This window comes from Macrotis lagotis, chromosome X (assembly GCF_037893015.1).
Source record: "Macrotis lagotis isolate mMagLag1 chromosome X, bilby.v1.9.chrom.fasta, whole genome shotgun sequence".
NCBI classification, from domain to species: Eukaryota; Metazoa; Chordata; class Mammalia; order Peramelemorphia; family Peramelidae; genus Macrotis; species Macrotis lagotis.
This window is the reverse complement of record NC_133666.1, coordinates 176,344,636-176,357,440: the sequence shown is the minus strand read 5'-3', so window position 1 is coordinate 176,357,440 and position 12,805 is coordinate 176,344,636. Positions and strand designations below refer to the sequence as shown.

General features: G+C 36.0%; 1 protein-coding gene across 1 annotated transcript; it reads left to right on the top strand.

The window, feature by feature from the left end:
• Window positions 1-639: 639 nt before the first annotated feature.
• Window positions 640-9,449, top strand: LOC141498897 (cryptic protein-like). Its single transcript, XM_074201946.1, has 6 exons — window positions 640-662; window positions 933-982; window positions 1,081-1,263; window positions 2,086-2,191; window positions 2,277-2,386; window positions 9,319-9,449. Exons 1-6 carry the CDS (start codon window positions 640-642, stop codon window positions 9,447-9,449), a joined length of 603 nt encoding a protein of 200 aa, XP_074058047.1.
• Window positions 9,450-12,805: the final 3,356 nt, after the last annotated feature.

Here is a 12,805-nt window from a genome sequence, read left to right as displayed (position 1 = left end):
GCTTTTCCTTTCTTTTTAATAAAAAGAACTTAGTATTTGTTAATGCTGTCTGATTTGTTATATTTAAATTTTTCCATGGCCAGTTTTTACTTTTTTTAAACAAAGAATTTAGTATTGCTTTGTATCATCTAACAGTGATACCATATGTTTAAATTTTTCCTTGGCAACTTTTACTTTTCTTTTTAAATAAAGAATTTAGTATTGCTTAGTGTTGTCGGACTTCTAAATACTATGTGTGAAAAAAAGCTAAACATGGATAGGCCTATGAGCTATTTGCCCCACCTCCGGTAAGCTTTGTGTTCTTTAGGGGGGAGGGAGATGAACAGTGAGAGAGATGACTGCCTGTCAGACTCAGTATCTCATTTAATGAGCTGAAAAAATGCAGACCTAGGGATGATCGGACTTTTGTCTTTTTAAGAAGAAAGAAGAAAATTTCTTAGGGCTTCTGGCTGTTTCTGGATACATAGCCTCACAGTCTGGAGTACTGAAGATACCTTTACCTTCAATAAGAACTTGAGGGTGGGAACTCTTTGGAAACTTCACCTTGAAAACTTAAATTCAAAGTTAACTACCTGAAAAGAGAAGGGGAAGCAGAGGCAGAAGAAGAGAATCACACCCTTCCTATCTATGGCCTTGAAAATGGCCTGGACATATCATGTCGGGTAAGGACAGATGTTATAGAGACCTTAAGGATGCTAAAAAATAAGCAGTGAATCTTCCTCCTAGTTAATAAAAATGCATTTTTTTCTCCCTACTCATAAACTTTTCATGAATTTTTTAGATAATTCAACATTAGTAAGCTTCAAATGATCAAGTGGCCTAAATATATTGTCAGTGAAAAATAGATTTTACAAAGTGAAAATTGTTACTTTGTCATTTATTTCACCGTTTTAAAAGTCTTTCTTTTAAAAGAAAGTTTGTTTTATTTTCAGGCTTCTTTTTGCCATCACTTTGGTCATACAGTTCATCCACTTGGGAAATGGTAAGCAAACTTCTCTTATGGTTTTTATTATACATCTTTAAAATATTTACTTTTACTTGTCATCACTACCTCATTTCTCTGACTTTTTTCAAAAAAAGGTTTTGGTCAAAAAGAGAAACTAAAAGAGAATGGGGAAGAACACAACAATACAGCAGTCCAAAAGCAGCAGCCTCCAAATCACCAAACTACTTTGAATATCATCAGGGACCTGAACCGGAGTTTGGAGAACCCAAAACAGCTGCATTCAGGACCATTAATACCTTTTGTTGGATTTAGAGATGGTAAGAAACTGTGCAACAAAAGAACTTTTTGGGTCTGTTTTAAGAGGAAATGGTAGAGCCAGTGGAAAGAGTTCAAATACATTTATCACAGAAAGACAAAAAAGGAGTTCTTATGGGAAACTTTACCCAAACTATAGCCTTAATTATTCTACATACTTTTTTTTTAAATGACTTTACCAATTCCTGAACAAAACTTGTCATTTGCTTTTAAATGGATATTTTCAGCCTGCCAGGGTAGTCCCTGTGATTAAAATGTAATTAAAACAAACAACTAAAAGAAAGATAATGGCAAATTCCGGCTCTGCTTATCACAGACTTTCAAGTGAGAGATTCTGCTGTAATCAGTTATAAACTTCAAACTGATGGAGTGAGGGGAACCCTCTCTCCCTTTTTTTTCCCTAATAGGTTTGACCAATTAAAATACTTGTGTGGTCTCTGCTAGGAAATTCTTTTGTTTAATGATTATAGTAGGAATTGAAATAACAGCTAGTTTTTTTGTTTTGTTTTGTTTTGCTTTTTTAAATAGATGTTGAAGACTCAATGTTTTCCCTTTTGAATTGTCAGTATTCTCTTTTTTAACTAGCTAGGGTCCCTAGTAGTTTGTTTTTAATCCCTATGTAAACAAACTAGGCTTAACTGAGCAAACACTGTTAACAGGCAGCTAATTTTATTGCCTTTCAGGACAATAAAATAAGACATCTTTCAGATCCCTTAGCAACTTAGAAGGGGAGAAAAGGGAAGGTGTGGGTGAGAGTTGGGGTGAAGGAATTTGGAAGTGTGCTTATTTGCTATGAAGGATCACTGGTGTCTGCATCCTCACAGGTATCAAACACTGCTGTCAAAATGGAGGGACCTGTATCCTGGGCAGTTTTTGTGTCTGTCCAATGTACTTTGTTGGGCGACACTGTGAACATGATGAGCGAAAAAGGTAGGAATGGAATCTATGTCTTTTCATCTAAAGAGGAACTGGATTTTTCTGTCCCTGAACAAATCCCTGACTTTGTCATTCACAGTAACTGTGGTGTCTTTGCCCATGGAGACTGGGTCTATAAGGACTGCTACCTTTGTAGATGTATCTATGGAAAGCTTCACTGTTTCAGAGACCCGTCATTCAACAAATGTGGTAAGAAGTACTATATTTGTAAAGTGATACCTACACACAATTATCAATATGGGGAGTGTTAAAACCATACTTAGACTTGTTAAGTCCTTAGTTCTTGGGCTAAGAGACTAACGAATCTATGCAAATAGGAGGCTGAACATTTTTTATTTCAATTTATCAAATAAACTAAATATGTGTGATTCCCATTTTTGCAGCTATTAAAACTGAAGTTTAGAGAAGTTGAAGAACTGGACCATGATCATATACCTAATAATTGTGGGAAGCAAGATCTGAAGTCAGTTTTCTCCTGATTCTAATTCCATCATTCTTTCCTATGTATAACATATAGACTCTACCTGTTTCAGGTGCATTGCGTAGAGATATACTTGGGGGGGGGGGGGTCACTAAAAAGAAATAATAGAATAGTTAAATCAAACATCTCCAGTTGAAAAGGACCTGATAGGCCAGCTACCATACAGAGTTTAAGGGACTTACATCAGAAGTGGGATTTGAACATAAGTTCATTGACTCCAGAGCCAAAGTTCTTTCCACTGTCCCCTGCTACAATGCCACAATTCTGCCTCAAACATCCTCAAATTGAGATCACTGAAGAGATACTCTAAATACTAAATATTTTGACATTGAAAATAAGTGCATTGGGGCGGCTAGGTGGTGTAGTGGCTAAAGTACCCGCCTTGGAGTCAGGAGTACCTGGGTTCAAATCCAGTCTCAGACACTTAATAATCACCTAGCTGTGTGGCCTTGGGCGAGCCACTTAACCCCATTTGCCTTGCAAAAACCTAAAAAAGAAAAAAAAAGAAAAGAAGTGCATGTTAAATATTTGCCTTGCTAAAGAATTAAAAGTTAATACAGTAAACAGAATACTGGGCCTGTACTGAGGAAGACTCAGCTTCCTGAGATCAAATCAGACCACAGATATTTCCTAGCTGTGTGAATCTGGGCAAGTCACTTAACCCTGTTTTGTTTTAATCTCCTCATCTGTAAAATGAGCTGGAAAAGGAAATGGCAAACCACTCCAGTACATTTGCAAAGAAAACTCCATATGGGGTCACAAAGAGTCAAATATGACTGAAACTATTGAATAACAACAACAACAAAAATTAAAGTACATAATATAATATTGAGAAATAGTATGGTGTAGATTGTAGAGAACAGATCTCTACCTCATACACTGGCAATGGAAGTCACTTAATATTTCAGTGTTCTACTTAGGGTATTCAATCCTCTGAAGACTGATTTGTAGGAAAAATACAGACCTGCTTTGGTAGGAGCTTTCATATATTAACAAATCAGAGATTGAATCACTACTTTGTACTTTACTATGCACTACTGTTCATAATGAGGATATTCTCCTCCTCTACAATTAATGGTAAGGTGTGCATTTCTTGAGAATTGAAGGAGTCATCATATTATGAGCTAACAAAGGTCACTGAGATGTGTAATGCTAATAGAACATACCACTTTTCATCATTTTTCTTTTCTGATATCTTACTGATCATTATTTTTTCCCCCTTTTTGCAAGGTAATCGGGGTCAAGTGACTTGCCCAAGGCCACTGCCATCCCTTCCCAATATTCCTCTTATCCTCCCACAGGATTTTTCCCTGTACCAAAAAACAAATTACAGTTCAGGAAATTTAGACATTGACCATGTTACTATCTCTCTTCTATCCAAAGAAGAAAGGTCTATTTTGGGGTTGGGTCTCTGCAAGCAAGAATAAACATTATAGGGGTAGCTAGGTGGCACAGTGGATAGAGCACTTACCCTGGAGTCAGGAGGACCTGAGTTCAAAGCTGGATTCAGACCCTTAATAATCACCTAGCTGTGTGACCTTGGGCAAGCCACTTAACCCCATTGCCTTGCCAAAAAAATGTTTATACTGATCTGAGTGCTAATATCTTTAATTTTGTGTCACCTTTACATTGATCATTGTAAATATCATTTTCTTGATTCTACTCTCTTCAGTCTATAAATTCATTCAAATCTCATCCCATGTTTCTCTGAATTCCTCAAAATTAATTTTTGCATAATAACAAAGAGCAGAGCATGCTGGATTATGCATCAGACTATCTTGATTCAAGTCTGGCTCTTTTTTTTTTTACATCATGGACACTAGCAGTCTCCCTTGGAACAGACAACTATAGCATTTGCCAATAAAGAGAGGCAAGCACAGGATAAAGGAAAGAAAAGAGCCATGGACATAAAGTTAGAAGGTTTGAATTCAAGGATAACATCAGAGATCTAGATATAGAATGGACCTCAGAGGGTATGTAGTCCAACCTCATCATTTTACAGATGTGAAAACTGAGGTTAAAGGAAGTTAAGCAATTTGTCTAAGATCACAGAGGTCAGAAGCAGCTAGGGATAAAGCTTGGATTTGGAGCTAGAAAGATCTGAGTTCAAATCTAGCTCAACTTAGCTGAATGATCCTAAACAAGTCACTTAACTACTGTTTGATTAAGTTTCCTCATTTATAAATTGGAACTAATATTAATATTTACAACCCAGGGTTTTTGTAAGGATTAAATGGGATAGTATTCATAAAGTGTCTTGCAAACCTTGTTTTTGAATCATTTTAATATAGTATCTGACTCTTCATGATCCCATATGGGGTTTTCTTAGCAAAGATACTGGAATCTCTAGCTCATTTTACAGCTGAGAAAACTGAGGCAAACCAGATTAAGCAACTTGTCCAGAGTAGTAACATAACTAATAAGTGTCTGAAGCCAGATTTGAACTCAGGAACATGAGTCTTCCCCACTCCAGGCCCAGTACTCACTGTGCCACATAGTTGCTCTTAAAGGAGCTACATTAAAAACTAGATATACTCTGAACTCTAGAGTCAATGTTATGATGTGTTTTTTCCTTAACCCTGTCATTTATGTGTGGCTTTGAATAAGTAACAACTTTGAAGCTCCAGTTAATTTACTTATTTTGAAAATGGACAGAATAAGAGTTGACCAATTTACTCCTCAATGTCTTGTGAAGAAAGTATTTTTATTAATACTTTATTAACATTTTAATATATTATCATCATCATATCACAATCACAAATGATTTGTAATATGTATGTATGAAAAAGTATGAAAATATAATTCCTCTATTCCATATATTTAAGTGCTTGAATCTAAACTGAAATTTGTAGAGCTATGAAATATAACATAGTAAAATACTGACATTGGAGATAAGAGGATATAAGATCATAACCTGGTATTTAGGAACTATGAGGTCATGAGCAAACAATTTAATCTAGATTCTAAAAACACAGCATGACAGTGGAAAAGAATCAGGGGACTAGGACTCAGAGGACTTGGATTTGACCAACTTGCTTACCATGCTGTGCTTGAGTCAATTTATTGACCTTCTTTTTCTCAAGTGTTGGCAAACTATCACTCACAGACCAAACCTGGTCTTCCCCTTACTTTTGTATCTAATTTCATTATGGTTTTTACATTTTTTAAACATGAGCAATATAAAAATAGCTGAACTGGCTATAGTTTGCTGACCCCTGGACTAGACAACATCTGAGGTCTCTTTAACTTCATAAATCTAGAATCCTGCTTGAACACTCCTCAGTCTCTTTTGCGGGATCCTCATCCATATCATACCCCTAACTATGAACATATCCTAAGACACTAACCTGGATTTTTTTTCTTCTTTTTATGCTTTCTTGTTGACCATATTTACTCTTATGAGATCAATTACTATTTCTATGCTGGTGACTCTTTGTATTCTGAGCTCCAGTTGTAACCATCAGTTATCTATTAGATACCTGAAATTGGATATCTTAAACACAACATTTATTCCTTTTCCAAACTTCCCTATTCCACTGAGGGCACCATAATAGTCTGAATCACCAGGCTCAAAGTCTCAGAGTCATGCTTTACTTCCTCACCCAGGTATTCAGTCAGTTGCCAAGTCTTGTCCTTTCCATTTCTAAATACTGAGGCAACTAGGTGGTAAATTGGATAGAACTCTGGGCTTGGAGTCAAATCTGGCCTCTGACATTTACTAGCTATATTAGCCTGGGTAAATCACTTAAGGTCTTTGTTCAGTTTTCTCATCAGTAAAATGAGGATAATTATAGCATCTACTTCCCCATGTTATAAGGATCAAATGAGATAATAATTGTAAATTGCTTAGCATATAATATTGTAAGCATTATGTAAAGTTAACTATTATTATTTTTTGTATATATCTCCACTTGACTCATTTTTAATTTAGAGATTCATGATCTCTCACCTAGAATACTGCAGTTGTTTTCTGTTCTGTCTCCTTGTCTAGAATCTCTCCCTATTTCAATCCATCAAATAACTACCGAATTGATTTTCTTTAAATACAGATTTGACCATGTCATTGCCTTACTATAGTAGTTTTCTATGGTTTAAATGGTTTCCAGTGGTTTAAATGTCAAAATATAAGCAGCATGGATGCTATAGTAGAATGAGGCAAGAGATAATGAGACAATCTTATATATACAAAATACCAGTCTGGTAATTTTCATTTAGTAAGATCAATTTTTTTTTTCTTTTTTGGTATTTAAACTTCTTCACAACCCAGCCTGTCTTTCTGTCCGTGGGAAATTCTAATTACAACTCTCTTTTACATGGACCACATTCCAGTTAAACTGGCCTTATTTACCCTCACATGTAGCATCCTATCTCCTTTTGATTTACCTTTGTACTGACAGACCCCACTGCCTGGAATGTTAATTCCTCCTCTCTGCCTTTTAGAATCCTTGGCTTCCTTGAAAACTCAGTTTCAGTATCACTTTTTATATAAAGCCTTTTCTGATCTCTCCCACTGCTAGAGACTACACTTCCAAATTATCTATTAATTATCTAATTTCTAGATATGTTAATATATACATGCTGTACATATTTACAACACTTACAACTCCTTTACATTTGCTGGCAACACAATGTAGCGAATAGAGTCAGTCCCAGTTAACCTCATGTCTGAGACAACTGGTGGCATAGTAGAAAGTGCTCTGGAGTCAGGATGTCCTTTTCTTCTCTCTCTCTCTTTTTTTTTTTTGTGAGGCAATAGGGTTAAGTGGCTTGCCCAAGGCCACACAGCTAAATAATTAAGTGTCTGAGGCCAGATTTGAACTCTGGTATTCCTGACTTCAGGAACTGACTTCAGGGACGATTCTCTAATTCTCTATCCACTGAGACACCTAGCCGTCCCTGAGTCAGGATGTCCTGAATTCAAATGCAACCTCAGACCTCTACTAACTGTGAGACCCTGGGCCCAGCACTTAACTCCTGCCTCAGTTTACTTAACAGTAAAATGGGGTAAAAACAACAACCTCCCAGAATTGTTGTGAGGATCAAACAAGATAATATTTAGAAATCATTTAGCACAGTGTTTAGTATATAACTGGTCTTAATAAATGCTTTTTTAGTTGATTGACTCATTTTTTTCAAACTTATTGGCAGAAATGATGATTGATTCCTTGTGGTTTCATATCACTTCTTTTGATTTCTGGCAAATATTCTCCTAAATCCTGGCCCAGAAGAAATTTGGTATAATAGTATCTTTCCTCAACTTAACTATCTTAAAAATAGGTGGTTGGGCAGCTAAGTGGCACAGTGGATAGAGCACCTGCCCTGGAGACAAGAGGACCTGAGCTCAAATTTGACTTCAGACACTTAATAATTATCTAGCTGTGTAACCCTGGACAAGTCACTTAATCTCATTGCCTTGCAAAAAACAACAAAAAAAAGTGGCTAATACCTGTGCCAGTATTCATCTGCTTTATTCTTTGCAAATAAAAATAAGGATTGCCAGTCAGAAATTTTATATGTATGAGATAGTTTCATTGTCCCTTACCTCATTCTACTCTAGAGACCAACGTGCTACAATTTCAGTCAGGGTCCATAGTGGGAATTACCTGTAATAATATAGCAGCATCTAATGAATTACCTAGACTTTGGAGCATCTAATAAAATACCTGGACTTTTGTATTCTTATATTGTCTTCTTGTAGCCATGGTCAACATGGCAGAAAATATGTGATTTGTTTTGGCAAGGCTGGCAGGTGATCCCTGGTTCTTTGGAATAGGACAGCTAGTACCCACCTCTTTACTTTTCGGTCCTCCCTTTAGAAAAAGATAGCTCAGAATTACTTGGCTTTATACAACTGCCCTCCTTAAAGGAATGCATATTGAATTTATTCATGGCCTCACTTTGAACTTTGGGGAGATAAATACTCTCTGAAAACATTCTTTATTCCTGTGGATAACTGTGTCACTGATGGTTCAGTGACCTGGAGTAAGCCCCCCCCCCCCCCATTCTATATCTGGATTTTCTCTCTTGTTAAGAGGGGGAGGAATGTGACTTGTTAAGTCTCTCAAGCCAATGAAACAACACTTTTTTCTCCCTCACAGCCCCACAGTAATCTCATTACCTTTATCTCAAGTGAAAAGAATATTGTTATCCAAGGAACCACCCACCTTGGCTTCTCCTTGCAAACTGCTGGCTTTCTTCTTCTCAGGTTTGCATAATGTGCTTCTTCCTGTTGTCCCTGTGGTTAATATGAAGGAGGAAGTCAAGTCTCTGATCTACCCTCTTGACTTTTCCCTTCCCACCCCCATGGATAAAGAACCAGTAGACTTTCTTTCCCCAGTAGACTTGTCTTTGTCTAGGTGCTGTATTTACTTTGACTATGGTGAGATTCTCATAGTCAGGGGTCTTTTCAGTGAATACTGTCAGTTGCTTCTGAAATGATCCTACCTGTTCTCCATTCACACCTTTTCCCTCAGAGAATAGTCTTTCATTTGGATTCTCCAGGTGATAATCTTAGCTTCTAGAGGAAGGGGTAAAGGAATTCTCATTTCATAGTCTGCTGAAAACATTTCATATTCTGTTTCCTTTTAAACTAAGAACTTAACAATTTTATCTCATCTACTCTCCGAATGATTTTTTTCAGATTTGAAAGAAGAATTTATCAGTTTACATTCTAAAGGATCAAGATTACAACATACCCTGTGTTTTCTTCTTCCCTTTCCTTGTTTACTCCTGCAATGGATAGTTCTGCAGAAGACTTCTTCTTGGAGATGAAGTGGAGATGAATGGAAAAATGTTTTATCAAACAAGAAGCACCTTCCTTTGACTTTGGGGGATTTGCCTTTTTATCCTTTGCCTTAACAAGGAATAAGACACCCCTGAGAGACAGTACTTTCATTTTGATATGTTGTGATTTTGAGTGGAAAAGCTTGAAACTTATTATAAATAATAAATTATTATTTTGTTCAGTCATACTGAAGTAGTAAATGAATAGTTTATTTTTCTTTTCAGTAAATCATAATGTATTTGAAAAAGACCTCTCCTTTAAACCTTATGGTTAGATATGGGACATGTCAGAGAGTACAAAGGTTCACACTTGAGACAGATTAAAATAAAAATAAGTCTAGCACCAAAAGTATGGTGTGAAACCAATAACCCACATATCCGTAGCTTTAAAAAGTTTGAACTTTTCTTTTTTTTTTTTTGGTTAACAAAATGCTTTGAAGCAGGGAATACAAGTATTGTGCCCATTTTACTAAAGAGGAAAAGCTTTGAGAGTTTTAAGTAACTTGCCCACAATCAACACAGGGCACCTAAGAAAGATTCTCAGTACCTCAGTTCATTATGTGACATTGTCCTTCCTGTGGAGTGGGAGAAAAAAATATTCTGAATTTGGGATGATAGGATTTAGCTTCAAGTCCCCCAGTTTGTTACTTAAAAGCTTGGATTCTCATTTTCCTTGATTATAAGATAAAGATAATACTCTTTAAGATCATAGATTTGCAATTTAAAAGAACCTAAGAGATCTAGGGATTCTTATCATGTACCCCCTTTTGCAGTCTAATAAATAAATAAAACCCTCCCAGGAATAATGTTAAAAAAGATAATTGAATTAAATGCTAAATTTTAGGTATAGGTATTTTTTCCCCACCCAAGTTTGGGGACTTCCTAAAATTTATCTAGATAAATGAGGTGAAGAACTTTTGATTTAGTCAAATTCCTTTTACAGGTAAAAAAACAATATCATGTCCAATATGAATTTTAAATTCAATAAATTAAAAAAGAACTGATTATCTTTTCCCCCCAAATTCTATCTTCTCTGCTTTCTCTAATTTTGCTGGTTAGCTGGTGCAGTGATTAAAGCATTGATTGAGCCTGAAGTTGTGCATTGATTGGTTCTGAAGTTGTGTAGTTTTGAATTCAAATCCAAGCTCAGATACTTATTATTGGGTCACTTAACTTATGATTGCCTCTATTTCTCATTTATAAAATGTAAATAATATTCTCCTACTTCCCAAGCTGGTTATGAAAATTAATCAAGATAATATTCATGAAGTACCTAGTACAATGCAATGAAAGTTGTTAGAAAATTGCTAGTTATTATTACGTGATGTTATGGTCGTCATAAAGAACAAAGAATAAATAACATCAACTATTATTAAGGGTACCTCCACTGACAATGACTGTCAGCCTCAGTGTCATCCTCAATTCTTTTCTCTCACTCCAAATGCCATCTGTTACCAAATCTTTTCATTTCTGCCTTCACAACATCTCTCCTTATATATTCCATTTTCTTTACTCACACAAGCACTATCCTACTACAAGTCCTCATTTTTCCACCTAGACAATTTCAGTAACCCTTTCATCATTCTCTTTTTTCTCAATTCTCCCCATTCCATTCCAACTCACTCACAGCTGACAGGGATTTTCCTAAGCTATAGTCTACATTGTTACATATTATAATATAATATTCTTATATTGTTCCTACACTAGCCCTTACTTAATAAATCCTCGTTGCTCCCAGTTACTTCCAGGATCCAATATGAGGTCCTTTATTTAGAGCTTGGAGCTCTTCCTAATCTGATATGTCCTACCTTCCTGCACTGTGTTGTTCAGATAAGACTGACTCTTTTGTGATTTTCTTAACAAAGATGCAAAGCGGTTTGCCATTTCCTTCTCTACTTCCTATATTTTTTTATAACTCTGCATACAGTTGTCTATTTGTCCATGACACTCAATCTCTCATCTACATTTCTTTACACTGGCTGTCCCCCATTCTGGAATATTCTTTCCATCTTCATCTCAGTTTCTCTGCCCTCCTTCAAGATTCAACCAAATGGGGCCCTCTTTAAAAAAAAAACAAAACCTTTTCCAGATCAGTTCTCCATTCCCCACAACTGTCAGTACCTTTCCCTTTGAAATTTACTTTCCACCCTCTATTCTGCATATATCTTATATGTATGTAATTATTTATATGCTGTCTTCTCCTTTAGGATGTAAGTTCAGAAAGGATAGGGATAGTGATTTTTCTTTTTCTCTTTAGCTCTAGTTATCAGTATTTAACAAATATTGTTTTGATGAAGAGATAAAATAATCAGTATTCAAACCCACTGAACTGTCTTCCTATTCTATGGTCTCCTCATACCTTCTAGTTTGCCACACTGCCTAACCTAATTAGCTTTTATCTCCAGGGGTTCATTGCCCAGTTGGAATTTAGAGGGGGAGTTTCTTCACCTGGAAGTACCTTCACTGATATTTCAGGTCAACATAAGATAAAAAGACAAAGGTGAAAATAATCCCTACTACATAGGAGCTTGCATTCTTCTGGGGATTATGTGAATACAATTGCACACAGATAAGTAATAATACCAGTTAACTGTAACAGGAAAAGACCTTTAAAAATTAGGAGTATCTAGAAACACTTTCTATAGGAAATGTCACCTGACAAAATCTGGAACACTCCAAGGTCTGCAGGAAGGGAACAATATCCTTGTCCTAAGACAATAAATTCATGCAAAATGTATGAATAAATTAATCCATTGATTTGACATTATAGGAAATTGAAAAGAAAAGAATCTCCTTTTCCCCATTCTGCAGATTTTGCCCAGCCTGACAGGTATCTAAATAAATATATTCTCGTAGATTTTGCCATGTGCTTCCAAGTAGAAAGTGTTCATCCCCCTTCAACAGGATCAGTGTTTTTCCTAAAGCAAAGTGGAGGATGCCTTAATGGAATGGAGACACAGAAAAATAGGAGTGGGAGACTGTGATGTTCAAAATTACTAAAGGGAAGACTGCAACATAACAAAGAATAAGAAGGAATTATGAGTATTCCCTCCCTTCAAGTCTGAGGGAGTACAATACTGTGTATATTTTCAGATTTATTCATCATACTAACCAATTTTGTTGATTTTTTTCCTGATCTTTGTTTTTTTTGCAAGGCAAGGGGGTTAAGTGGCTTGCCCAAGGTCACACAACTAGGTAATTATTAAGTATCTAAGGTTGTATTTGAACTCAGGACTTTCTGTCTCTAGGGTCACCTAACTGCCCCTTATTCTTTAAAAAATATTCTTGCTTATGTGGGATGGCTCTCTGAGAATCAGAAGGGGAAGCACTAGGCTATAGTTAGA

What these genes read in the sequence shown, in the direction of transcription:
- LOC141498897 (XM_074201946.1), top strand. Translation starts at nt 640, where the DNA reads ATGGCCTGGACATATCATGTCGG. An exon ending in GAACATGATGAGCGAAAAAG is followed by an intron (nt 2,192 to 2,276) that starts GTAGGAATGGAA and finishes TGTCATTCACAG; the next exon opens with TAACTGTGGTGTCTTTGCCC. An exon ending in CCCGTCATTCAACAAATGTG is followed by an intron (nt 2,387 to 9,318) that starts GTAAGAAGTACT and finishes GATTTTTTTCAG; the next exon opens with ATTTGAAAGAAGAATTTATC.